Source organism: Camelus dromedarius, chromosome 11 (genome assembly GCF_036321535.1).
Source record: "Camelus dromedarius isolate mCamDro1 chromosome 11, mCamDro1.pat, whole genome shotgun sequence".
Classification (NCBI taxonomy): Eukaryota; Metazoa; Chordata; class Mammalia; order Artiodactyla; family Camelidae; genus Camelus; species Camelus dromedarius.
Window position 1 is genome coordinate 62664914 of NC_087446.1, and position 26036 is coordinate 62690949.

Sequence of the window (26036 nt, forward strand, 5' to 3'; positions counted from 1 at the left end):
CAGTGCCTTTGGTTTGGCCTTTACCAGGCTGACACTTCTCTGTCTCCAAGGAATGAATTCACTGCCCCTTGGCCCCTTCCCTTAGCTGGGTCACAGCATTTACCTTTAATGACTGAAATCTAGGGTCTGAAGAAAACCTGAACGAATATTTCCCGGCAATTCTGAGCAGCATAGGGCGGGGCAGGGCCAGCTATCAAATTAAGTCCTCAAATACTGGCTGTTACGCGTCACTGCTCAGCTTTAGGCCTACTATGGCAGCGAGTAGACAAAGGGAGGTTTTTGTTTGTCTTTGGTTGTTTTGCCAATGTCCATACTAGGTAATGGCACATATTCTCCAACCCTGGGCTCCCCCACCAAGGCTCAGGGAAAGAATGGCTAGACGTGCCCCTCTTAATAAGCACAGCGTGCCTCCAAACGGCAAAACCTCAGCTAGTCCTTTCTGAGTGTTTTTTCGTCCTATGTAAATCCATCAAATGAATCCTTTTTCCTTTGCCTCTCGGGAGCATTCACAGTACACACTGATGTGTATTATCATCGGACTGCAAGCCCCTTGAGAGCAAGGACCAGGCCAGCATTTTCATTGTCTACAGCCCGTGTGACCACAGATGCGTGTAGGTGCTTGATAACCCTAGACGCACGTTGACTAGAGACCGCACACAGCCCGCAGGGCTTCCCTTCACCTCTCCCCATCCCCGCAGCGCCACTGGCTCGGTCAGGGTGGGGTGGCGAGGAGGGCGTCTGCCCACGGGCCTCGCCCGCCTTCCCCTGCTGGCGCCCTGTGCTCTGTGTCCCAGGCCCAGCCTTGCCATTTTACTTTTTCTTCTGTGAGGCACAGGGAACGCGTTAGTCATATGACAAAAGCAAGATGGGTTGAGTTTTAGGATAGTTTACTTAAAAGAAAATAGTCTGGAAAGGAAAAGTCCAAAGAGTTGAGTGTGGAGAGGACCTGGCAAAGCAGGGGATCTGGGAAGAGTTAGAGGGAACGAGAACGAGAAGGAAACCCAGTTTGGAAATATATATTCTGACATCAGCTTTTCAGTCCCGTGTGCCACTGACTTTAGATAAATTAGGAAGGGTTGCAGTACATCAAAGTGACTAAAAAAAAGAGCACAGGTTTTAGGATCAGATACGGATTTCATCCTAGTGTGTGAACTTGAATAAATTATTTAACCTCTCTGAATCTCGATTTTCCCACAATATAAGGTGAAGAAAATATACTCAGCTTAGGAGAATTAAATGAGACAACATAAAGTGAATCAACACAGGGCTTAACATATTTGTCGTCCCTTCGGTAAATAACTGTGGCTGTTACTAGAGCTCCTAACTAGGGAAGGGGCAAGTGGGGAGCAGAACTTCCGGTGGGGATCCCCGAGCCAGCCAGGCTTGAGACGTGATCTTGGACAAGTCATTTCCCTCAGCTGTGAGACAGTGCAGGGATGCACCACAAGGACGTGGCCGGATGGCTGATAAGCAATTGGGAAGTGACTTAGGAGGAAAGCTGGCTGGATGCCTGCTGTCATCTCCCCGCTTGCTCTGTGATGTTCCAGGCCCAGGAAGACAGCAGCATGTCTCTGAGCAGCGCCTTCAGGGCTGTGGGCAATGACCCCGGGATCATCACCTGGAGAATAGAGGTGAGCTGAGCTGGGTGGGGCATCTCTGGTCTGCTGGATGACGGCCCGCCCACCCTCCTTAGTTTCCTGCCTGCGTTTTGGCAACATTGAGCCAGCACCAGGGTGCATATTTTCCTATCCTTGACCCCTCCCGGGTGCTCAGAGCAGGTAGGTGACAGGTGGAGGAAATGTCCTTCACTTGCAGTAAATGCCCTGGAGAGATGGCAGGGGCCTGGCCCACCCAGGAGACCCGAGACTCCTGGCCGCTTCTGTTAGGGCAGTGGAACCTGTCTTCCACAGGGCGCTCTGACTCCTGCAAAGTAGTAGGGAGGCCAAGGCCATTGAGGAGACCGGGCCTGCTCATCCGTTCCCGCTCTGGGGCTTAAGCCCCGCTGGCTGACCTCCAGCCCCAGCAGTCTAGCCTCCGGCAGTCTATTGCTGGGAACCACCCGGCCTGGGCAGCTCCACCTGCCAGATGTGAGGTCCCCCCAGCCCCACCCCGACCTCCCTGCTCTGAACCCATGAGCGGCTGCCGCACAGAACGCAGAGGTGACGCCCCACTTCACCACCCTCCGTCAGGAGTGGGAGCCTCAGCTCTCTAGCCACTCAGAGCCAGTGAGAGCCCAGCTTACTCCCACTGTTTCAAGGCTCCCAGTTTATTTAAAAATTAATAGGCACTAAGTTACACAAAGTGTGGGCTATTTAACACTTCACATTTAACACACGTGTTTTACATAGAATACATGCAAATATGACTGCAGGTTTGCTTACTTGGGGAAAGTCCACATTTGCTGCCAGGTGAATGGCCCTCCTGGGACAAGCCAGACATGCGGGTGACAGACACATCGGGGCTCCAACCTAGATTCCAAATATGAACCCCACGTACTGCTGACACTCACCCCCCAGAGCTCCTCAGAACCCTGCATCCTGTTCTCTTGGGCCTTGGCCAGCTCTGGGTGGTCGGGGTCAGGAGCAGCGCCGGAGGCGCCCGCGCAGCAGCTCAGAGGCAGCTTTCACTTGATGGCTGGCACCAGCTCTCTTCTCTGCAGAGGACTGAGTGTGAGGTTCACAGCGTAGCAAGAGGAGACCAAGCAGGCAGTAGGAGGAGGATGGGGGGAGGACAGGCACCCAGACTCAGAGGGAGTTCAGCAGAGGCCAGAGGGGTGGCCCGGCTAATCCTGTGGCTGGCTGCCACACCCTGTGGGGACAGCTCCTGACCTCTCCCTGCAGCCTGTGCCAAATGATGGAGGGAAAGGGGAGGCGTGGGGTCCAAGGCGAGGGGGGGAGAGAATGCAGCCGACACACACCCCTTGTCCTTCCAGAAAATGGAGCTGGCGCTGGTGCCCCTGAGTGCCCACGGCAGCTTCTACGAGGGGGACTGTTACATCATCCTCTCGGTGAGCGCCACCCTCCACTCCCGGAGTCCCTCCTGGAGGGCCGGTCCCGGGGCTCCGCTGTGAGGTCTGTGGATGAGGTTCACCAGGCCCCGGTACACAGCCTGAGCTTCCTCGGTGTTACACCCGACAGGCCTCCAGGTTGACTCTCAGAGGCCACTCTTAGGGGGGGTTTTACACTTTGCACAGAGGGTGGGGGTGCGGCCTGCAGCCTGAACCTCGGCAAGCGGCCCACGGCGGCACTTCCCCGCCTCGGGCCCAGACCCCAGGCGAAAGCGCGACGACGGGGAGAGGCCAGGTAGACCCAAGGCCGTCTCTGGCCTCAGGGCGCCCATTCTCGTGGAGGGAACCACCTCCCACGTGGACAGTGCTGACGGAGCCCCGCGGACGGACAGCAGACCTGTGCCAGCTGTGTGAGTGCAGGCGCTGAGTCTGCGGTCCAACCTGGAAAAGATCCCCACTGGCCGCCATTTATTTTGAGAAAATAAGCTGTCAACTTTCCCCAAATATGGGGTGGGGGGGGGCGGGATTTGGGCTGCTAGGGCTTGAGTGACATAGCAGGTCTGCATAGGGGCCATTGCAGGGAGGCAGAGGGCCCAGGCCTGCCAAGGGCAGGACACGAGCCACCGTAGGCTGCATCCTTCCCACACCACAGGGGCCGGCAGCGAAGGGGAGACAAGCTGGCCCCTGACCTGATCTCTCTGGCTACATCCCAGACCCGGAGAGTGGGCAGTCTCCTCTCCCAGGACATCCACTTCTGGAACGGAAAGGACTCCTCCCAGGATGAGCAGAGCTGCGCAGCCATCTACACTACGCAGCTGGATGACTACCTGGGGGGCAGCCCCGTGCAGCACCGGGAGGTCCAGTACCATGAATCCGACACCTTCCGCGGCTACTTCAAGCAGGGCATCATGTGAGTAGCTATGCACAGAGCAAGGACGTAAACGCAGTTTACCAAAGAGGAAACCCAAAGGGCCAGTGAGTACGTGAAGAAAGTAATCAGAAAATGCACATCAAAGCAAAGCTCTCATTTCCACCTATTAGAGCAGCACAAATTAGAGAGCTGGGTGGTGCCAAGTGTTGGCCAGGCGGTGGGAAAATAGGAGCCCTGGTGCCCTGCTGGTGGGAGTGAGGACGGCCGGCATTCTGGGGAGTAGTCTGCTGCCGCTGAGGCAGCTCCCACCTCTGGGTTGTAACCCAAAGGAATTCTCCCGTTCCCAGGTCCACAAGGGCATGTGAACCTGAATGTGCACAGCAGTATCGTTAGTGGTGGTGGGCAGCTGCAGGCAACGCAGAGTGCCCCCTGGAGGGAGACTGGACAGGAAAAACACTCCATGACACCAAGCAGCACTGTGTTACAGCTGGAAGCATCGGATCAGATACACACCAGACACGTGGGCGGATCTTAAAAACATGGGGCTTAGTGAACACAGGAAGAAATAGACTTGAGATATAGAACAGAGTGAAAATAAAAAGATAGGTGCTAAACTGTTAGAATGGACGCCTCTGGAGAGAGGAAGGGGGGCAGGGTGTGCAGATAAAAGGGAATACATGAATACAACAGGAGAGGGGTCTCATAGAGGCCAATGATGGAAACATTCCACGAACTGAGGACTTCGGTCACCTCAAAACTTTGCATGTGAGGAATTCCTCTGGATGAACTCGAGAGTTCTGAGGCTGGTCCAAAGCCAGCTTCTTGAAGGTCAGCAGTCCCCACTGACTGTGGACCTACTGGGTACACACTGAGTCTCCAGCAAATGCAGGGACAAAGGCCCTCTGCTCCCAGTGGCTGTCTGGGTGCCCGGCACGCGGGATGCCTGGGATGGAGGCTGGGTTGGGTGAGTGCCAGGGGCAGGAGAGCTGACTCCTGGAGGGAGTTCGTCTTAAGGCCATGGTGTCATTAATGCTTCTGCTGCCTTGTGCCCCTCTCCCTGTCACCTGCAATGTTCAGACAATTTATAGTACAAAACAAGCCCTTCCGTGCTGCAGACTTTATCACTGGCGTAGGCTCTGTCTGGAGAACTGGTCCTCTGTTGGTTGGTTCCTACTCTTAATACGTTAGCTCAAATGTCATCCCTTTGGAGCCTGCCCTGACCACTCTGTCAGAAAGCCCATCGCTCAGTCCGCTTCTGTGGCAGTGGCGACCACCATCTATATCTACTTTGCTCATTTACTGTCATCACCCACGTGGGCAGAGGCTGCATCTGTGTAATTCACAGCTGTCTCCCCAGTACCCAGCACATAGCAGATGCTCAGTAAATAACCGAATGGTGTTCCCTCAGCTACAAGAAGGGGGGTGTGGCCTCTGGGATGAAGCACGTGGAGACCAACACTTACGACGTGAAGCGGCTGCTACATGTGAAGGGGAAGAGAAACATTAGGGCCACCGAGGTAAGTCCTGACCCTGTCTGTCCTGGTCCCAGGGCCTCTCCACCTAGCACCTCAGAACTCCTCCTAGTAACGTCTCCGTCTCCTCTGCAGGTGGAAATGAGCTGGGACAGTTTTAACCGAGGTGACGTCTTCTTGCTGGACCTCGGGAAGGTCATCATCCAGTGGAACGGCCCAGAGAGCAACAGTGGGGAGCGCCTGAAGGTGCAGCTCACTCCTCCTCCCGGCTCCCCTCTCTCCCTCGGTGCCCTTTCCTTCTTCCTTCCTCACCGGCTCTTCCCTGCCCTTCAAGCCGGGACCCCTGCCTCTGAGTAGCATCTGCTTCAGAGACAAGCCAAGTGCACCAGTCTGGGACTCGCCCGGGCTCCTCAGCATCAGATAATTCCTGTGTCTGGGATCCAGGCTGCTCCTCCAGAAGCTGAGTGCTTCCTCGGTCTTCTTTACAGGCTATGCTTCTGGCAAAGGATATTCGGGACAGGGAGCGAGGAGGCCGAGCTGAAATAGGAGTGATCGAGGGAGACAAGGAGGCAGCCAGCCCGGAGCTGATGAAGGTCCTTCAGGATACCCTCGGCCAACGCTCCGTTATCAAGCCTGCTGTCCCCGACGAGATCATAGATCAGCAGCAGAAATCAAACATCACATTGTATCAGTGAGTAGCTTCTAGCTGCTGGCTAGAAGCTGGAGTAGGGGGATGGGGTCCCCCAGAAACCAGGCACTTCTACTGGGCTCCTCATTTGGGGTGCAGGTGCCTGGCTTCTTTCAGTCTTTTTAAAATGCAGCTTCTGCAAGGAGTTCAGTGTTCCCCACTCAAGGAGGCAGCTACCATCTATTCTTGTTAGCAACTCTTCCTGGTCTCTGGACCTTCCTTTACTTGGGTCTCTACATGCCCAGGGATATGGATGGGATAATGTTCAGGAGAGAGAGACACAAAAGTCTCCTCCAGAGAACGGAGTCCATCACATTTCTGTCTGCATTCAAGCCATGCCCGTCGTAAGATGTCAAGCTCTACCCTGACACGCCATACAAAGACAAAGCTAGGGAAATACCCAGCTGACGACGAGAAGCTTTGTAGAAGAGTTGAGGTAAGCCTGGCGATTCACATCTCAGGCTAACCTCCCCCCTCTCCAGTGTCTCGGACTCAGCCGGGCAGCTGTTGGCCGCGGAGGTAGCAGCGAGGCCTCTGGCGCAGGACTTACTGAACCACGACGTAAGTAGAGCTTGGGTGGGCGGGGCTTGGTGGGGCCGGACCACGCCTCAGAGGCGGGCCTTGGGGAAGGGCCTTCCTTATGGTCTTGGACAGCTAACCACTTCTCTCCCTGACTGACTGCTTCAGGACTGCTACATCCTGGACCAAAGTGGAACCAAGATCTATGTGTGGAAAGGAAGAGGAGCCTCGAAGGCTGAGAAACAGACAGCCATGTCTAAAGCCCTGGTAGGAGCTACAGATGTGTAGTACTGTCCCCAAAATTGTCAGTAACACTTCACACGTGCTCAGAGGGCCACAAGGCACTAGTGTGTATAACATCGTAGTGACATATGTGGACTTCGAAGTCAGACAGACAAGCTGGGATTCAAGTCCAGGTTTGATGCCATCTCCTGGGGCTCTTGTGAGGATCAAATAACACTTGCAAAGTGCTCTGCACAGTGCCTGGCACACACATCTGCTCGATAAAGGTGGCTTTACTATTGAAGGGGATAGCCCACGTCAAGGTCACTGGCCCTGTCCTCAAGGAGCTTATGCTGTTGTGCAAACCCAGGCAGACGAACAAGCAGGATGCACGTGCAAAGCAAAAATTAGGAAATGAGGGTGATACAAAGTCCGTAGGGAACAGGATTGATGAAGGAACATAGTATAGAGGATCTTGCAAAAAAAAAAAATCAGTAACAATCATGACAGGACAACAAAAAGATGCCAAAATGTTCTGCTCAGTCCCTTCCTTGAGCAGGTAACTTGGTCCCTGGACAGAGGTGAGTCAGGATTTGACTCTGACTCCTAGAAGGGAGCAATCCTACCAGCTGGCTTCAAAGGGGTGAGTCAGCAGCCAAGCAAAGAACCCAGTGCGTTCCCTGACTGACCTGCCTCTCGGCGGTGGGGGGGGGTGTCCACAGAACTTCATCAAGATGAAGGGCTACCCTAGCAGCACCAACGTGGAGACCGTCAGCGACGGTGCCGAGTCAGCCATGTTCAAGCAGCTGTTTCAGAAGTGGTCGGTGAAGGACCAGACCGTGGGCCTGGGGAAAACGTTTAGCATCGGTAAAATCGGTACAGTTGCCCCCAGATCGCCTTCTCACTGCTGGGACTCTCCAGAAAGGCAGGCAGACATGCTTTTCACTCACTTGGCTTCTCCTAACCCCTTCTCTGCAGCTAAAGTTTTCCAGGATAAATTTGATGTGACCCTGCTGCACAGCAAACCAGAGGTAGCGGCCCAGGAAAGAATGGTCGACGATGGCCACGGAAAAGCTGAGGTAAGCCCGGTGATTCACTCTCAGGGCAGGCAGGGGGCACTGGCCCTCCTGGCTGCTCCGCCACAGAGGAGGCGGCAGGTGATTCTGTGTCTGCTTTGTCTTCCTTTTCACCCCTGGCACCTCATTCTCTAGGAGTCTGCAGGGTTTCCCCACAATTCTTCAGGGAAGTGAAAGGTAGGTACCCAGTGTGCTACCAGTGACTCACCTGGCAGATATATTCAAATAGTCTCTGAGCCATGATGGAGATGCACCTGACCAGGGACAATCCAGTGCTCAGGATTCAAATCACGCAAATGTGATAAAGCCCTCACCACTGGGAACGCAGCACCAGAGCAGGGGAGGGTACTCTGAGTGGATGTTAGCGCCTCACCCACCTGGATTCTCTGCTAATCATGGCCCAGTTCCCTTCAGGTGCTTCTCTCAGCTCTTGGAAATTGTGTCTCCTTCTATGCTCAGGTGTGGAGGATTGAAAACCTGGAGCTGGTCCCCGTGGAGTGCAAGTGGTACGGCTTCTTTTATGGGGGAGACTGCTACCTGGTTCTCTACACGTACGAGATGAACGGGAAGCCACATTACATCTTGTACATCTGGCAGGTAGGCCTGGGGCAGGCTCTCAGCTTTGGGTCCTGGCGCTTCCTCTGGCCACTGAGCTTGGGCCAGGGATAGCAGGGACCCACGGCACCCCTCTCACCACTGCAGGGCCGCCACGCCTCACAGGATGAGCTGGCAGCCTCGGCATACCAGGCGGTGGAGGTGGATCGGCAGTTTGACGGGGCCCCTGTACAGGTTCGGGTTACCATGGGGAAGGAGCCACGTCACTTCATGGCCATCTTCAAAGGAAAGCTGGTTATCTTTGAGGTGAGAGCCGTCAGCTAAAATTACAGTAGGGGGCTACAGGAGAGGAGAGGAGGGGTGGGAAGCGGGGCTGGGGTAGACGCAGATAAGAAGGGGAATCTCTCTAAGACACTGAAGTGAATCCCAACTGCCTAGGGCTTCAAGTCCAAACTACTGCCTAATTCGTGTTCAAGGTCTTTTATAATCTGATCCATATTACCTGTACAGGGGCATTCCCCTCAGCTCCCTAACCTACACTCACTGCAGTCAGGTGGGTTTCCTCATCAGACCTCACATTTGCCATTTCGTTCCCTGTCCACTGCCCCGACCGAATGTGCCCCTCCAAACTCGAGTCCCACTTCTCCCAGGAAGCCCTGGCGAAGCACTACCAGGGATGTATGATGTCACGTGTTTGATATACACAAGTCTGTGGTCAAGTCCTAGCCTTGTCATTTACCAGCCAGCTTTCTAAGCCTCAGTTTCTCCATCTATACTGTGGGACAATAATACCCACTTCACAGAATAATTGTGAGGGTCCATAGAATGATGTAGGTAAGGCGCCAGCACCCGAGGTCTCAGAATGAAAGCTAATATTGGCACCAGAACTCCAGCTCAGCTCGGCCTCTCCCAGGTAGCCCAGAAGCTCCTCCAGGGCAAAGACAGTGTCAGGCACATCCCTGTTCCCCACAAGGGCTAGCCCAGTGCTCCGCGCACACGGTGCACCTTAGATCCAGGCTCTGCTTTTCTCCCTCTCTCTAGGGCGGGACTTCCAGGAAGGGAAGTGCCGAGCCTGATCCTCCAGTGAGGCTCTTCCAGATTCACGGATATGACAAATCTAACACCAAAGCGGTGGAGGTTCCAGCCTTCACCTCCTCCCTAAACTCCAACGATGTCTTTCTGCTGCGGACCCAGACAGAGCACTACCTGTGGTACGGCAAGGTAGGACAGTGGGGCCCAGCAGTCACACCAGCCCCTCAGAGCCCAGCCCTGAGCCCACCCTCCTGTCAGCAAAGGCAATGGAACTAAGGAGGAAGCTGGAGCAGTCTTCAAAAAGAGCAGCTGTTCCCCAAGGGCCTTCAGAGGGACGGACAGCGCTCCCCACGATCAGGCCTCCACCTAGAAACTCACTAACAGCACCGCTCACACCCAGGAGACACTCCATAAACTTCTAAACGGATGGAGGCTGGACAAGTCCATCTTTCCACACCAGTTTGGTGGATTGCAATAGGATAGGCATTAATAGTGAACAGAAACACTACAAATGTGATTTTTGTCAATTCAAAGTGCATCTGCATTAAAAAGCACTAAAATTGTTTTTACAAAAGAGGTTTGAACAGGAAAAGATACTCAACATCATTAGTCATTAGGGAAATGCAAATGAAAACCACAATGAGATACCACTACACACCTATTAGAATGACTAAACGAAAACTGATCATGTCAAGTGAGGGAGACAGGAGGAACAACGGGAATTCTCACACACTGCTGGTGGGAAAGCAAGTGTGGCCTTTGGGAAACGACTTGACAGTTTCTTACGTGACATACACTTACCGCATGACCCAGCAACCCCACTGCTGGCTATTTACCCATGTGAAATCAAAAACTATCTTCACACAAAACTCTGTACATGAATGTTCATACCACCTTTATTCGTAATCACCAAAAACCGGAAGCAGCTCACTGGGAGAATGGGAAACCAGACAGTGGCGTATCCAGGCAGTGGGATACGACCCAGCCTCACAGAGGAACAAGCTGGGGATGCCCGCGACTGCAAGGGTGAATCTCAGACGCACTATGTTTGGGGAAAGAAGCCAGACTCAAAGGCCACATAGCGTATGACTCCACTAATGGCATTCTGGAAAAGGCAAAGCTATCCTGATGGAGAGCAGATCAGTGGTCGCCAGATGTTAAGGATTCGAGGAGGGTCTGACTACAAAGGGGCAGCCTGAGGGAACTCTTTCCAGGGGTGAGGCAACTGTCCCGTATTTTTGTCGTGGTTGGTGGTAGCATGATTCTGTGCATTTGTCAAGAGTCATAGAACTTATATGGCAAAAAGAGTGACTTTTCCTGTATATAATTTACAAAATAAATTTAAATTTTTTTCTCTAAAAAAAAATAATCAAAAGTAGGTGTTAAAATTCCAACTGAAGGCAGAACAACATCCACTGTGAGTTTCAGAGTCTAGTCCTGTCCTTCGCCACCACGCTGTGTTCTCCCCCGCCTCTCCCTCCGCCCAGCCCTCCCAGCACTAAAACAAACCTATCTGTCTCCTGGTCTTGAGGTACCGTGGCTTGGTAACTGAGCCTGGCAACACTGAGCTGTTAGTTCCAGAAGCTTTTCCCCTACATCATCATGCCTGTGTGTGAGTAACATCTGTGTTCTCCCTGCCCCACGTGCAGGGGTCTGGTGGGGATGAGCGGGCAGCGGCTAAGGCGCTGGCCGGGTTTCTCTGTGATGGCACCGAGAGCACGGTGGCTGAGGGCCAGGAGCCGGCTGAGTTCTGGGACCTGCTGGGAGGGAAAACTCCCTACGCCAATGACAAAAGGTACAGGACCACAGCATCCCTCCTGGCTCCCCCTGCCTCCCAGACTTGTGAACTGCATGTGATTTCTCAACAGCTCGCTTCCTCTAAATGGACTGTATTGCAGACTACAGCAGGAAATCCTAGATGTCCAGCCCCGTCTCTTTGAATGTTCCAATAAGACTGGCCGGTTCATTGTCACTGAGATCACAGACTTCACCCAGGACGACCTGAACCCAGGTGATGTAATGCTCCTGGATACGTGGGACCAGGTAAGACATAGCCAGAAGCTTGGAACAAATGACAAAGACCCTCTTAGTCTATTTTTTGTGTAGTACCCCCACACACCCCGGATAAACCCAGGGTAGCCCCAGACCACCCCCAAGCCAACCAAACGCTTGTCAGTGGTGACTAAAGAAAGGGTCTGCGTTTTGCCAGGGTTGGAGGGAATACAATGTTTTCAAAACTCACCATCCTGGGAATTTTCCCACTCTGCTCTGGGAAAATCAGAGCATCCTGTCTGCATGCACTCCATTCTCCCAGGACCAACCGCAGCAGGCTCCACACCCAGAGATGTGGGCCTTTTAGGGAACAAAAGGATGTGAAAGAGACGTCTTCAAGGCAACCCCTCTGCCGCGTCCCATTTTCTTCAATTTGGCTCAGCAAGCATACTCAGCACCTCCCCTGTTCTAATCACTGTGCTGGGCGTGGTGTCACCAAGGGAGAGGGCCTTGTCCTATCTCAGAGTTGGGGGTGGGGGGCAGACGCAGATACATCATTTTTTCTATGATGGAGGTACATACAAGGTGCCGTGCAAGCACAAATTAGGGGCACTCAACACAGGTTAGGAACTCAGAGAAGACTTTCTGGAGGAGAGGGCTCCCAGGCTGAATCTCAGAGGATAAGCAGGCATTAATCAGGTAAAGCGGGCATTCTGTGCAAAGGAAAAGCAAGGCCGGAAATAGTCTAGTACACAGGGACTACAAATAATATTTTCAGAGCATAAGACAGAGTTAAAGAGCACCCTAGAGGTGAAGCTACAGAATTGTGTGTGGGCCTTACCTGCCATGTCAAGAAGTTTGAAACTTATCCTGGGAAGCTGCTGAAATTTGAGCAGGTGAGTGACATGGTCAGACTGTGCTTTAGATAGATGACTCCAGCAAGTGTAGGAGAGTGAGATGGGGTGAGAAAAAAGAGAAGACTGTAGGCAGACCATCGTCACAGTCCAGTAAGAGCAGCTGCAGGACCACACAGGGGCAGTGGAGCAAGGATGCAGGGAAGGTGGCAGATTTGATAAAAGCATAGGAGGTAAACTGGCCAAGGGTTGGTGTGTGGAAGGCATGTCGGATGACTCCAACGTTACTGCCTTAGGTAATTAGATAGACACCAAGAATGGGGACACAGACACAAGTTTAGAAAAGAAGAGCTACACTTTGGGGGTGCTGTATTTGTGGTGCTTTGAGGCAGCAAAGGGAAGGTGTTTTGCAAGAAGTTGGATTCGGGAGGCTGAAGTTCAGAGAGAGAGAGATCTGTACTGGAGATGCAGATTTGGGAGATCATGTGGATAATGTGGCAATTAAAATCACAAATCAAGATGATTCTGAGAAAACCTTTCTGTGCTGAGGCTGTGAACTGCTGAGGGGGAAGACAGGGCAGCACGTATGATCTACTACTTGGTCCTTGGCCTGAGCGCATTAACAGCATTCAACCTCTCCCACAACAGGTGTTCTTATGGATTGGGGCTGAGGCCAACGCCACAGAGAAGGAGCGAGCGCTCGCTACAGCCCAGGAGTACCTGCTCACTCACCCCGGTGGCCGAGATGCTGGCACGCCAATCCTCATCGTTAAACAGGGCTTCGAGCCTCCCACCTTCACAGGCTGGTTCTTGGCCTGGGACTCTCACATTTGGAGCGTAAGAACCAAGAACGGGGTGGGGGGCGTTCTTACTGCCAGCGCACTCAGCACAAAGCGCTCCGTGGGAAGGCAGGGTACTCTGGGGCTGAGTCAACCCAGGACCACATTGCCCTGCTCCGTCTCCCCTCCCTACTTTTTACTTTCCTTCTCTTTCCCACCCACTACACCACTAAGTCCAGTTAAAGAATTCTCAGCTTATCTCAGGAACAAGCAGTGGGTAAAGTAACGAAGTTCATGAAGTACATCCACACACATTATTTTGAACTTTACATCCTGATAACTACTGCAAACGTTGTTTCCTGGGTCACAGATGAGGAAGCTTAGAGAAGTTCTTTGTCTAAAGTCACAATTAACCCAGTAGGAAGAAGACGGTTTTTCTGATCCCTAGTCAACTGCTATGTCTTCAGTATGGAGGACTGAGGGGCCACTAGCAAAGAATGAAGATCGTGTTTAAGCAACTTCCAACCCTGCACAGACCCAGAAGGGGGGTTTTCTTGTTTGTTTGCTTGTTTATTGTGGGGGAGGTAGCTAGGTTTGCTTATTTATTTTTTTGATGGAGGTGGTGGGGATTGAACCCAGGACCTCATTCATGCTAGGCATGCACTACTGAGCTATATACCTTCCCCCTGATTTTCATTTTTGCTTATCCCTGAAATGTCTTCTGATTCCCTGGCTCTTTTGCTTCTCTCGAGACTAGGCTGGAGATGTCCCTCCTCTGTAAGCACCATCTCATCCTGTGTCTTCTATCTCTTCTTCTCAGGCAGGGAAATCATACGAACAGTTAAAAGAAGAGCTGGGAGACGCTGCTGCTATCATAAGAATCACTGCTGTGAGTTTCTTGGAGGAGCAAGTCACTCAGACAACCAGAGCCAGAAAGGAACCGCAAATGCTACCAATGCCACATGGGCGAAGCCCTCTCATGTCCTTCTCAGTATCTCCCTGGTTGTCTAATTTGATATGAAGATTGTTTTAATCAGTAGAAAAGCAGGTCTCAGAGCCAAGTTCCTTATTTTACTGCCTTCCAGAATTTAGAACTCTCTTGCTGTTTAAAAAGAAAACAGCAGAAACAAAAACAAATTTTATTACTCAACTCTGTCATTCAGAGCAGATTAAATTTACTGGCAGTATTTTCAGAAATAAGCTTCTAACCCAAATAATATATTTATCAGTTTCTGACAGTGGCATCCCCAGAAACTCAGGCCGTAACCCCTATTTTAATGGCTAAAAGAACTGGAGCGTCTGGCCAGGAACCTTTAACATCAGGACAAGTGCCTGGTACCACTGTCCAAACCATCAGGCAGTTTTGTCCTTTCTGTTCTACAAACTCAAGATTCCAAAGCTTAAAAAAAAAAATCCGAAGCTAATGGCAATGTAGCATCTTTAAAATGCACTCAAGAGAGTATGACTTCAATTTGAAGTCATTTGAAGGCTGGAAATGTAGAGCCTAAGTACCAAGAGAAAGGATGTGATCACAGTATTTAAATGAGGTTTAAGCACAGCATTTATGCCAAACTGGCTATACAGGATTTACCTTAGACTTGCTGAATCAGCTTCCCAAGAAAGACCCCCATATCTGAGTCATCTAGATTCCCAGATGATTCTGACATGCAGCCAGTTTTGGGGACTCTTGTTCTAAAAGATGATTATAAAGTGTGAAGTGGTAAAAACCATAATGTTAAATATTATACACACAGAACTTCAACTGCACACACTTAAACAGTCTTTTTTCCTGTGTTTATGCTCTTATCTTCCCTAGGGCATGAAGGACACAACCCTCTCCCTGAATTCTGAGCCAAAATATTACCCCATAGAAGTTCTGCTGAAAAATCAGAATCAGGAGCTGCCTGAGGATGTGAACCCTGCCAAAAAGGAGGTGAGTGACTGAGGGAACTGTCTGATGTAAGTGGAGCTCTCCATGAGCAAAACACCATCCCTGTAAATGGCCAGGACAGACCTGGAACACAGTAAGCACTCAGGAGGTATCTGAACTACCCAGGAGCTCAAGCCCCACACCCAGAGCTCCTTCTTGATCCTTTTTCCTCACCTCTGGCATCAGCCCATCAGCCAGCCTCCATCCACTGCTCTCCATCTTTCTGCTGCCAGCGTGGTCCAGCCGTCATGGACCACTTCAACAGTCTCCCAGCTGGTTTCCACCCCGGTCCCTACAGTCTGTTCCCCATATAACAACCAGTGGGCTTCTAAAACAGAAGACGTTTCTCTATTTAAAACTGCTCAACTGGCTTCCCACTGTACTTAGAAAAGAATCCAAAGGCTTTTTGGTGGCCATCAAAGCCCTGTAGTCTGGCCCTGCCCACCTCTGATTGCACCTCACAGACCACTACACTCTTCACTTACCATCTGCCAGCCAGAGGCTGCCTTTCTGTTCCTTGACCATGCCTGTTTCAGCCTCTGAGCCTTTATACTTCCTATTGCTTCTGCCTGAAAAAACATTTTTCTCCCAGATCATCAGAGAGCCAGTTCCTCCTCATTAGTTAGGTCTCAGCTGCCATGTCACCCCCCTCCCCCAGGAAGGCTTCCCCTGACCACCCTGATACTGCTCCCCTCACCCCTCCAGTCTCTATACTTGGTCACCGGCTACCTGCCCCACTCCAGTGATATCCTTAAAAGCAAGGACCTTGTCTGTTTTGTTCACCATCACAGTCTCAGCTTTTCAGCACCAAAAATGGTGCCTGGTAGATCACAGGCACTCATTAAGTTTTGGTTGATTGAATTAATATATTCATGTTGACTAACTTTTTTCCACCTGGAAGGGGAAGGGTCTCTGGATTTTCCACAATGTCTTATCTAACCAAGTCTTAAGTATCTGGACTACAGCTTTCCTGAAAACAGAGGCCATATCTTAATAATTTTACTTGGACAGAAAATATTCACTAATCAATAAATAAACGTTAGAGTTTATGCTCTCAACAAGATCTACCTGATCTTGCATTTGAAAATGTCTGGATAAGAGTGGCTGATAAGCAAGGAAAACCATCACTCGATTTAGTTCTCCATTCAGCCAAAGTCTAACGTTTAGAATTCATACATAATGTATAACCCATTCCTTGTCCTTCTGGCAAGAAATGGGCACCAGGTGGGACTGTGAGAACAGAGAATCCAGTCAGCGCTTCCACAGGCCAAGGTGGGAGTCCACAGGCTAAGTAATCCTCTAATGAATAATTTAAGTCTATAACAGACTTTCTGGAAAATTCATTCTACTTCGCCTCAAGAAACTCCCTGGGACTCTCTCAGCCCCACTTTCCCCACTCCTTTAGCATTGACAGGTGCCATGTCTCCCTTCTAACTAGAAACTTTGTTTTCGCTCTTAGAATTACCTCTCTGAACAGGACTTTGTTTCTGTGTTTGGCATCACAAGAGGGCAATTTGCTGCTCTGCCTGGCTGGAAGCAGCTCCAGATGAAGAAAGAAAAGGGGCTTTTCTGAGGCAAGAAGGCATCTGCCCATTACAAGACCATAGAAGACAGCAGATAGTGCCAGTATCAGGAAAGAATTTATCTACTAATTTTTCCCTAACATCCAGCTGCTTAATGTAGATGTAGTAGGGTCTGCAAATCACAGCATGGTCTGCATTTCTCTCATTCCTGCAGTCCTTAGTTGTTATATGCCTAGAATGTTAACTACTGACTTTGTGGTTTTTGTGGCCTTCTGGCTCAAGCCTCAGCAGAAAGCACTAAAACTGCATGAATCTGAAGAAGTCAAAAGTAAGAGAACAAAAAAACTAAGTTTTAAGTGTTTAATATTGGGGCAAGAACCTAAGTTTGCTTTAACTTTTAAGATCGATATATTGCCTATTTAACCCACAAATCACTGAAGTTATTCACATATATACCCAAAGTCAAAATCTAAATGCTCAGATCTAAATGTGCCAGAGAGTTTTAAATTTTCAAATAAAAATGCCTGTATTAGCAAATGGAAGTCCTTTCAGTATTTTGGGTCTGCCTGTTATGGTAACTATTTTGTTATGTTGGGAGAAATGTCTCAAACAGGGAAGCAAAGAGGCACTGCTGAATGAGCTCTCTGGATAACTGGAATTCCTGTTTCTGGAACAAGAATGCTGAAATCTGCCTTACAGCTGTCCAGGAAACCTCAGACCCCACCCATCCACACCCCACTATCCAGAAGAGAAACAGGGCTATGTGTTATTAATTTCAGTAATGAGGCCAGAACCCGTGTGTGTACCACTACAGAGAGCCCTCAGAGCACGCTACAGACATCAACACATGGACATTTTCCAGGCAACTCCAAGTTTAAGTCAACAATTCCAAAGGAATCCATGTGGCACAAGTAATGTAACCAGGGAAGCTCCAGGATGGAAGCACAGCCCAAAGCATCACAAACCAAAGCCGAAGAAGAGAGTTCTATGTCACAGGAGGAGCAGGCTAGAAGGGGCTAGTTGTGTTAGGGGCACGGTCATAAATCTGGGTTGAAGCAGCAGCAGGCAGCTGGTAATGCCCGTTCTCCCAGACGCTCAGGCACTTCAATAAGGCCCACCTGTTGTTTTCTAAAACCCATCACAAGTCTAGCACAAAAGAGCTGGACCGGCATTACGCAAACAAGGAAAACATGCTACTTTCTTTATTGTATAACAATTCTATTTAATGACTTTACCCACGAAGTATATAATTTCATTACGAACTCAAATGAAAAACAAATTCTGGGTGTGAAGAGGCTTAGGAAATAACTTCTGCTTATAATGATGTCCAGAGTTAAGAATAAACATTTCCTCCTGGGCCTAACATCTCTGGAACCTACTCGGCCTCCGCTGCCTCTTCACCTTCTCCACATTCAAACCGCACAAAGTCTACCACAGACACTCCTTGGGGCTGCACATACTGACCCAGTGTGATGGAGGGGTCCAGCAAGTACGGCTGGGACAGCATCTTGGTTTCTGCCTCTCCCCCAGGCTCATCATCCAGGGAGCCCACAGAGAGAGGGGCCATGCCCACCACGTGCTGCCCAAGGCGGCGGCCAAGGTCTTCAAGGTTTGCTTTCCGCTCGGACGTCTCACAGACGACCAGGGCCCCGTACTTCCCCAGCACCAGGTTGTGGAGCGAGGGGCTGTGCATTGCCCCATGGACATAAGAGCCAACATAGAACCCAGCTGGCACCTTCACCCATGCAGCTCGTTTAAGAGTCATGTTTTCTCCCAGTTTCCCTATAAAAGAGCAAAAACAAAAAACATGCTTCTAGAATATGATGCTGGCAGTAGTACCAAAATATGCACAGAGACGGCCAAGTTTGGGACACAGTCCTCCGCACTGACACTGTGGATATGCTATAAGATGGAGAGAGACCATTTTCAGTTTAAAGAGGAAAAGGGGTTTGGGGGAAATGGCAAGTGCTTTATAGAGCACCAACTACGTGCCACGCTGGTACTTAAAAACACAGGCTCCGGGCTCGCACGGACCGTGGACTGCAGTCTCACCAGCCATATGACCTCACGCAAGGAACTTAAGCACATAACCCCATTTACTAATTTATTAAGCCCTCATTTCCTCATCTGTAAAATGGAGATGATACACTTAAAACAACCTGAAAGCAGGATAATTGAGAGAAATAAATAAGGTAAGATATATAAAAGCACTTACTACAGTATCTGGCACATGGGGAGCACTGCCATCTGGCTATCATTACTACATTAAACTCAGGCTTAGAGAGCTTAAGTAACCCGCCCAAGTCTACAGAGCTAATATATGGCAGAGCTGGAATTAAAACTCAGATCTGACTCCAAACCAATTGTCTTTTCCCACCAAATTACCATCCCTCCCAAAATACCACCATCACTGACACAGGCAACTCCTGATCATCCACTGTATCAGGAAAAAGTTTACCACTAAAAGCCCCAGAAAATCCAAAACCCTACGTCATCTGATGGTTTCAACTTCCCCTCATTAAAAATAAAGATAACATTTAACCAAAAGTGGCTTCCAGCTTCCCGCTTTCTCTCAGGATGCTATCCCCTCTACAGAAGTCCAAATAAGCCAAAACGTAGGGAGGGGTAGGAGAAGAAACAAAGGGTCTGGGTGACGATCCCAGCATTAGCCACGGTTAGCTCTAACAGTCATAAAAGGGGAGTATCAAGGAATCTTGAAACAGCTCAAAGCATCTACGCAGTAGTTAATTCCCAGAAATTCATAAGTTTGAAACACCCAGTTCTTCCAGAATTTCTTAATAAGTCCCATACACAGCTGTCTGCCTGGTTTCTCAACAATGACTCACTGAAACATCATACATACTTCAGATGACCTGATAAACACAGGACTGATGCGGTGACTGGAAGTGCCAGATGAGCAGTTAAGTTCCCAGCAAGCCCCCAGCCCAGCCCTGCTCCCCTCCTTCCGTCAGGGACATATACAAAGAAGGCAAAATCCCTGCTACTCCCACCACGATGACCCAGATACGGTTTCTGTAGCCAGCAGGTTCTGAAATGGACTTTCACAAATTTAGGATCAGATTTTTTTATGAGGTCAAAGTCCTAAACGTGATGCCCCAAAATATTCCTGGATCCCTTCATAAAGAAGGTGAAATGACCTGAAATGGACTATTTCCTCCATAGCATATACAGCAGTGGTCAACCAGAAGTCAAAAGGCCAGCGCTGCCTAAAGACATGCTTTTTTTGGTCAGCACAGTGATGCCTGCTAATTTTAGTTAGTTGAAAACGGCTAAAAACTAAGATCTTTCATACAAAGCTAAATTATTTTAAAGGAATTTTAAAATTCTGATGAGCCTGGGATTTTCCGCCAAGGTAACAGGTAGCTTGGTTAACAGTTTCCTTCAGCAGAGTGTGAGCTTCTCAGGGTGCCCACAACTCACTGATATCTGACATACTACCCACTTCTCACATTCATATTATCTGACCCTTAAAGGAACATGAACTTGCAATTCTTGATCTAGTTTGGAGGAACACCAAAGATACCAGGAGATCCAGTTCTTAATTTCCAGTCTCCAGATCCTTACAAATACTCACCAATTGCTAAGGCCAGCTGATCCTTGAGAGCACCTTCTCTCTCAGGCCCAGCTGGAAGCTCAGAGAGCTCAGAGGAACTCAAGAAGCCCTAAGTGCACAAAGAAAATGAACATAAGTCAGTTCTGTCTAACTCAAATTATTGAGACTAAGCAAAAATATAGCCTATTTCTCAGAAAATGATTTAAGACAACTAAGTATAAATAGATAATGTTTTCATTAAGCCAAGAACATTAAAAATTGATAACAGTTCCATTTTTATAAATGTTTTATTCCATTACCACACCACCCCCAATTCCATCCCAACCCCAGCCTCCAGCCTAACTTCTTAGAATGCAGTTTCCTAGAAATCAGGAACAATATTTTCACACAATCATAAAATATTAAAGCAAAAGGTCTGTAGATTGTTGGTAGCAAGAACAATGGTGCAAATCCAACATCAGGGAATTGGACAACAGCTAACAAAACTGCACACACTCTTATCCTTTGACCCTGCAATTCTATTTCTAGGAACTAACCCCAGTACACTTCCAACAATATAAAAGTACACATGCACAAAATTATTCCTTGGGCAATTATTTCTAATCATAGAAAGTATTAGAAAGTCTAAATGCCCAAACATAGGCAGACCGGTTGAAGAAACTATGGTACAGAAACACAATGGAATACCATGCAGCTGGAAGGAAAGAAAAAGATGAGCTCCATGAGCTGCTATGGGGTATTTCCAAGACACATTAAGTGAAAAAAGCAAATTAAAAGGATACATACAGGGAGGTAGGTATAGCTCAAGTGGTAGAGCACACACTTAGCATGCGCAAGGTCCTGGGTTCAATTCCCAGTACCTCCTCTAAACATAAATAAATCAATCAAATTACCAACCCCCCCCCAAACAAAAACAATCAAAGAAAAAAAATGGGATACATGCTTATTTTTTTACCACCATTTGGGTAATAAGTATTTGTGTATGTGTACACACACACACACACACACATATATATACTAATTTCTGCAAAAAGGATAACCAGAAACCAATAAAGCTGGTTACCTACAGGGGTGACTAGGAATGGGGCAGAAGGGAGAGAAGAGGAAGTGAGACTTCTGTGTGTGTGTATTAGCTTTAACTTTCAGAACCTTGTGATGTTTTACATATTCAAAAATAAAATTAACAAGGATTTGGGGTGAAAATGAACACTGACTAAACAGAAACAAAGATTCTAATTGTATTTCAAAGAAATAATATAACCTGAGAAGGGAGAAAAAACTAATCCAAGTTACTTTTGATACTGTCCTTTGACCACATAGCTTCTACATACAGACAAAAAGGACATCAAGGAAATCTTAACTCCTTAGCAGGTTTGTTGTTTGCAGTGGTCAGGGACAGCAGCTCTGAAACAAAGTGCGTACTATATAGCAAGTAAATAAGTAAACATACTGAAATTGCTAGGAGCCAGTGCACTCACTGTGAGAAGAGGAGAGAAGGAAGATACAAATACAGGATGGGGGAAGGAAAGGAAGAAGCCAGTGGTAGAGGATTAGAACTGAAACACACACACACACAATTTCCCAGCTCTGCTGGAAGAGCAGGCCCCAGTGATATCACAATAGAATCAAGCACACCTAATGCCCAGATCTTGGTTTCTAAAAACCATTCCCTCACTGAAAACAATCAGGACTCCTTGGAGAAGTGACAAATTCCATGATTGGGGCAAGGGAAGTACGACATAAGCCCAGAATATCTTGTTATGCCAAAAAGTAAGGAAATACTCCAAAAATAATGAGGCTGTATCAAAAGGATAATGGAGCCAGCTTGCATAGGCTTGGCTTGTACTGGCCAAATCCAGGGATAATTTAAGCATTACAATGACTAATGGATTACATAATGATTTATAACCTATTGTATAAAATAAGAATCTATGAGTCAATGCAATGCTGCTAGTAAGTAAATCCCTAAATAAAGGGAGAGAAAAAGAGAAGTGTCCTTCTTACAACAGAATGCCAACTAACAGAACGCATGTGAAAGAAACTTCTAAGGGCTAGAAAAACAACCATCATGCAGCTGTCACAGTAAGAACTGATCTGACAAGAAGCATCAAAGGATGCTAACACTTTAAGGGAAAAGTTTCTTGGGGAACTGGATGTCTACATGGTCTCAAAAAAATCTCCTATACAGATAACTTATTAATTACAAAAAGGAATATAGCAAGTTTACAGTGGAGAAACCTGGCAGATACTACCTAAACCGAGAGATCAAAATTAACACTATCAATAACAGGACCAACAGTCCCATCCTCCTCTGCCTCCTGATGGGATGTTCTGAGAAAAATACAGGATAATTTATTTAATATTCCTACGAAAGTCCACATTCTGAATCTAAGTATGAAGAAACATCAAACTCAGAGTGAAGGACATTCTGCAAAACTGTCCTGTATTCTTCAAAAATGTCAATGTAATAACAGACAAAGGCTCAGGAGCAAAGAAAGGAGACTAAACAGACATGACAACTCACTGTATCACATGATACTGGACTAGATCCTGGATCAGAAGAAAAATTGCTAGTTGGCAAAATATGTATATTATATACTATATAAATAAAAATATATCAAGGTAAAAATGTGATCACTGTACTGTGGCTACACAGGAAAATGTCCTTGTTTTTAGGAGAGACATGCTGAAGGGATAAAGGGTCCTAATGTCTGACATATTAACAAAAGAATTTTTAAAAAGTGGTAACAATAATATGTATATAAAAAGTGATAAAGTCAATAAAGCAAAATGTTAACAAATGGTGAATCTAGATAAAAGTACACTGTGGTGCATTATAAAATACTGGCAACTTTTCTGCAAATTTGAATTTTTTTTTCAAAATAAAAGTTAAAAAAAAAAAACAAAAAAAAACTAAAGACCAAAAGGGAAAAAAATTAGTAAAGCTAAAAGGGGCCGATGTCTCTTGTTACAGATAATGAAACAGAGGTACAGTAAAGTAAGTGAATAGCTCAGGATTACAAGTACTAAACACACAAAAAAATTGTAAATAGTTGATTCATTTCTGCCTTGACAATAAGGATGAATCAAAGGCATACTGATATAATTCCTTCCTTGATCCCTCTACGGACAAGAATATGCTTACTCTCCTAAACTGTGCCTTCACTAGTATCTGTATTTAGAAATCTTTTCCCACAGCAAAAAAAAAAAAAAGTTACAATAAATATATGTATGTTCATGTATAACTGAAAAATTGTGCTCTACACTGGAATTTGACACAACTTTGTAAAATGACTATAACTCAATAAAAAAAAGTTTAGAAAAATTTAAAATTTTTAAAAATTAAAAAAAAAAAAACAAATCTTTTCCTCAGGCCAGTCCAGATTTCTGAATACAAGGCTTCACCTGATTTGATGGACTCTGTCCCACTGGCATTCATTCATTCATGCAACACAGATTTAATGAGACCCAACCAAGTGCTGGATGCACTCCTCTTTCACCAGAGACACACTAGTGAAAAGACAAATTTCCTGCATCACGAAGCTTACATTCTACTGGGGAAGGCAGACAAGACATAAATAAATAAGAATATAATCTATAAATACTGTAACAAAATTTTTTAAATGAAGTAAAATAAGGGGATAGAGCAACAGGAGGAAAGGTACCCCTCTCCAGAGAGATAACACTTAAGCAGAGACACGAAGTAAGGAAGTGAGACATGAGAATGTCTGAAAAAAAGGGAACAGCAAGGACCCTGAAGGGGCGGAACAAACCCAGCATGTTGGAGATAACCCCAAAACTCACTTTACTGTACGTGGAGAGTTGATCCTTTAGGCTCTGACAATGCAAAAGGGTCCCCAGCGCTACTTGCTGGACCAACTGTTGAAATTTTAAATTTCTTGAAACAAAATCTGTCTCACAGTTTACCTGTGGGAACAAATTGATGTTGCTGTAGAAGCTGTTTACTGACAGTTCCAAAAGTGCCTTAAACTAAGGTATTGACAGAAGCAGCAGACTTAACAAAACAGAAATTAAGTGTCTCTAGGATTTTAAAGCTACAGTTCCTCTACTAGCTTGAGGCCAGAAACTGAATGAAGTGATTCCTTCTGTGCAAATGAGTTAACAATGTCCTGCACGTTCAGAGGATGGTTCACTAATGTCCCCAAAGGATGGCTACAAGTTTGCCACTTGCCTGTGGCCGCATGCCATAGCCACCTCATTCTCCAGGCTCCTCCAATGCTTGTTTTGTTACCAGCTTGTTTATCTCCTCTCTCGCTCTCAACTAATCCACATCTGATTCTTCATCAAAAGGGGCCCCTAAACCTCCTCTAAAACAGCTACTCGCTGTCCGTCAACTAATTAGTGTAATTCCTAGCTTTAAAATCTGTTTCAGGAAAGAATCAGTGACAAAGTATAAGGCCACACCGGACTCACATTTAGCAGTAATGTTCTAGGCTACCAGGCCTTTTCTCATCAACAACCTGTGCGTTTCCACATTTAAATGAATCCATAGCTAATACTCGGGGTCTCACGGGTTTAATTCTAACTTCCTTTTATGGTCCTCAAACACTCTTCTTTGCAAAGCACCTACCACAAAGCCTTCCACCCCAGGGACAGCTATTCCTGGTATCTGCAATTCTGACAACTCACCTCTACTAACACACTCGTGTTTCCTTCCTGCAGCAACCCAATCAGGCCTTCTTTAGTCTTCCTCCCACGGAGCTTGGCAGCTTTACTCCAGCCCTCCTTCTGGGCCTGCTTGTGGAGCCAGCTCTCAGCCTATAAATTAAAAAGAAAAAGGGCAGACAACAAAGGCACAGAATTTAGAACTAAACAGGGCTCTAAAATATGCTCAGGTTCCCCAATTCTTTCTCCTTCTCCTCAACCCTACAACAGAAACTAAAGTAATCTATAACTTATTGGCTGGCCTACTACTAAACGCCAAATACAAGACATCGTGCCTGGTGCTTTGGATATGTTTAATCTTCACAACCACCCTCTGGGGCAGATAGCAGATACAAAAAAGAACAATGCAGCTCTGAAAGATTAAGGTGTCCAAGGTCACAGGATCCCTCTGTGGGCACCAAGATCTAAGTCTTGGTGGGTCTGACTCCAAAGCTCCCACAAGCCCTTCCAGCCCCAAGCAGCAGGAAACAGCACAGTGGTCCTGCGTGGAATAGTTAGTTAACCCTGGGATCCTCAGTCAATTACTTCCAAATAGGTCAGAGTCAAAGGATGAGACTGTCACTTAAGTCAGAATAGGATTCTGTCGTTATGGGTCACTGGTCAGCAGGTCTGACTTCTATGCGCCCCAGAGCGACCTCCCGCAGAGACAGGTCGTCGGGCCCTAGGACCCCGCCCCGCTCCCCTGCTCTCCCTTCCCCACACCTGTTTGAGATCCCCGCCACAAGTCTCCAGAGCTTTCTTGCAGTTTACAAAGGAGTAGCCAGTTTTCCGCCGCAGCTTCATGAGGAGCTCCTTGCTGGAGGCCGAGGACGACAGCCAGGGCCCAGCGTGAAACGTGTGCCATGGCTGCGGCGACTGAAGCAGAAGGGGCCCCGCCTGCAGGGGGTAAGAAGAGGGGTGAGAAGCAGGAGGCATCCAGGCGGGGCACGTCGGCCGGGAGGCGACCTTCGGAGAGACTGGGGCTCAGAGAGCGGGGGGAAGGCAGCGGGACCGCGAAGAGATACCGAAGTCGGGGAAAGTGGGGGGAGAGGGTGGGATGGAGCACAACGGACGCGAGGGAAGGGAAGGGCGCGTGCCCGGCGCACGGGAGACCCGCAACAAAGGCAGGACGGGGCCGGGGCCGAGAGCCCTCACCGGGCAGCTCCCGGTCCGCGCGGCCAGGCAGAGGCGCAGCGACCGCAGAAGCGACATCTCTCTGGTGGCGGCACACTGTCGCCGGCCGGCGCGCCGGTGAGGCCAGGGGCCTACGGCGTGGC

General features: G+C 48.2%; 2 protein-coding genes across 5 annotated transcripts; one reads left to right on the plus strand and one right to left on the minus strand.

The window, feature by feature from the left end:
* The first annotated feature begins 281 nt into the window (after window positions 1–281).
* AVIL (advillin) lies at window positions 282–17654 on the plus strand. Of its 3 annotated transcripts, none has more exons than XM_064491150.1 (19): window positions 282–1631; window positions 2933–3007; window positions 3721–3917; window positions 5287–5395; window positions 5486–5596; window positions 5839–6041; window positions 6521–6599; window positions 6726–6824; window positions 7502–7646; window positions 7758–7858; window positions 8315–8452; window positions 8558–8716; window positions 9452–9631; window positions 11092–11237; window positions 11311–11485; window positions 12937–13125; window positions 13888–13956; window positions 14884–15000; window positions 16457–17654. In XM_064491150.1, the coding sequence occupies exons 1-19, from the start codon at window positions 1539–1541 to the stop codon at window positions 16568–16570; spliced, it is 2499 nt and encodes an 832-aa protein (XP_064347220.1). In that variant the 5' UTR covers window positions 282–1538; the 3' UTR covers window positions 16571–17654. The 3 variants fall into 3 exon arrangements, with proteins under 3 accessions (XP_064347220.1, XP_064347219.1, XP_031318197.2); XM_064491149.1 differs by having other exon boundaries at window positions 292–1631; window positions 7502–7655; XM_031462337.2 differs by having other exon boundaries at window positions 301–1631; window positions 7502–7655; window positions 11341–11485.
* On the minus strand, window positions 12478–26025 carry TSFM (Ts translation elongation factor, mitochondrial). Of its 2 annotated transcripts, none has more exons than XM_064491151.1 (6): window positions 25915–26025; window positions 25483–25656; window positions 24745–24873; window positions 23899–24021; window positions 20106–20203; window positions 12478–12747 (listed from the first exon to the last, which is right to left on the minus strand). In XM_064491151.1, exons 1-6 carry the CDS (start codon window positions 25969–25971, stop codon window positions 12573–12575), a joined length of 756 nt encoding a protein of 251 aa, XP_064347221.1. In that variant the 5' UTR covers window positions 25972–26025; the 3' UTR covers window positions 12478–12572. The 2 variants fall into 2 exon arrangements, with proteins under 2 accessions (XP_064347221.1, XP_010991618.1); XM_010993316.3 differs by lacking the exon at window positions 12478–12747 and adding an exon at window positions 17705–18302 and having other exon boundaries at window positions 20116–20203.
* Window positions 26026–26036: the final 11 nt, after the last annotated feature.